Consider the following 1,380-nt stretch of genomic DNA (forward strand, 5'->3'; position numbering starts at 1 on the left):
GTGGCTGGCTATTAGGAAATCTAAAATTACATATGTGGTTTGAATTTGTGGCTTGTGGCTTTATTTCTGTTGGACAGCGCTGCTTTAGAGGGACGTCCAGGGTGCCTGGCAGAGCAGTGGTATTGCAGACATTCATTAAGGATCTTGATCAGCTCAGAGGAAAGGAAGCAGGTCAAATCATAGCTGAACAAATATGAACTGTTCACTTTAAAAATTGAAATTAAATTCATTTTTCACTGTTTGTAGCCAGTTTTATCTTTCAGAAACTATACTTAACATTTTATGTCTAATAAAAAAATCCTATTTCTAGGTTACTGGTTGGTTCACCCTGGAGTGGTTTTCCGGAGAACCGAATGGGAGATGTGTATAAATGTCCTGTTGATCAATCCACTGCTACATGTGAAAAGCTGAATTTGCAAAGTAAGTTTTAAATAGCAAGTGATATTTTACAAATAGCAAAATTTCATTTGTTGTATACCCAACTGAAAACACCTAAAACAATCATTGTTCTTTCTTAAAGAAAAACACACAGCTTTTCTGCCTTTATCTCTTTGGCTATATGAGGCCCAATTGTATCTAAATTTCCAAAACAGTTTGGAGATCTGACTTAACAAGATGCATGGGGAATGTGCTCCTCCTGAACCATCTGCCCCGGTACCATGGACTGGTTTCCATCAACATTGAGGGTTATTTTCCTGATTACTTAAAGAATTCTGAGGATATCCTTATTCCTCGCTGTCTCTTCTCCAAACTATTAAGTATGGAAACATCAGCACTAGGGCTGAGTTTGGATGTGCCAAGAAACACTCTGTGTTTCTGATTATGTCTAAATGATTGCATTCCAATAGAATAAATCCATAACTTGGAATTATTTGCTGTTTTAATTATTCCCATCATCTCCCATCCAAGTGCTAACCAGGCCTGACCCTGCTTAGCTTCCAAGATCAGACAAGATTGGGCACGTTCAGGGTGGTATGGCCGTAGATAATTATCCACATTTCAGATGACTTCTATTATAATACAAAAAATTACTAAAGGTGCAGGGGTAGAAAGTTAAATGAGTGATATTTCCATGCAATATTTCCAGATGCAAGTAAAAGTCGCTCAATTTGATCATCACACCAGCAGCAGTAGCCAGAAAACCCAGCACTAAGGAGTCATAGAGTCATGAATTAGGAAAATACAATGTTATGAAAATCAAGGAAATAAAGACTTTCAAAAATAGTCATTAAGACTTGGAACAAGGACAGGAGTGTTTCTTACACGTCTCTGTATCCCTAATATCTAAAATAATTTCTGGCATATACAGGGCTCAATAAGCAGATTTCCTGTGATATGGAAGGATTATCAGTGGAGTCAAATGCTACAGAGGTTAAAGGG

The 1,380-nt window shown here is 37.5% G+C and overlaps 1 protein-coding gene across 1 annotated transcript in view; it reads left to right on the forward strand.

Moving 5' to 3' along the window:
• Positions 1–1,380, forward strand: part of ITGA2 (integrin, alpha 2 (CD49B, alpha 2 subunit of VLA-2 receptor)) — a 125,656-nt gene that overhangs the window by 57,332 nt on the left and 66,944 nt on the right. The window contains exon 6 of the mRNA XM_012655262.1: positions 311–420. Coding sequence (XP_012510716.1) covers positions 311–420 — 110 coding nt within the window. The remainder of the gene's footprint in view (positions 1–310; positions 421–1,380) is intronic.

The sequence above is a fragment of the Propithecus coquereli genome, unplaced genomic scaffold (assembly GCF_000956105.1).
Source record: "Propithecus coquereli isolate 6110/MARCELLA unplaced genomic scaffold, Pcoq_1.0 Scaffold47, whole genome shotgun sequence".
Taxonomy (NCBI): Eukaryota; Metazoa; Chordata; class Mammalia; order Primates; family Indriidae; genus Propithecus; species Propithecus coquereli.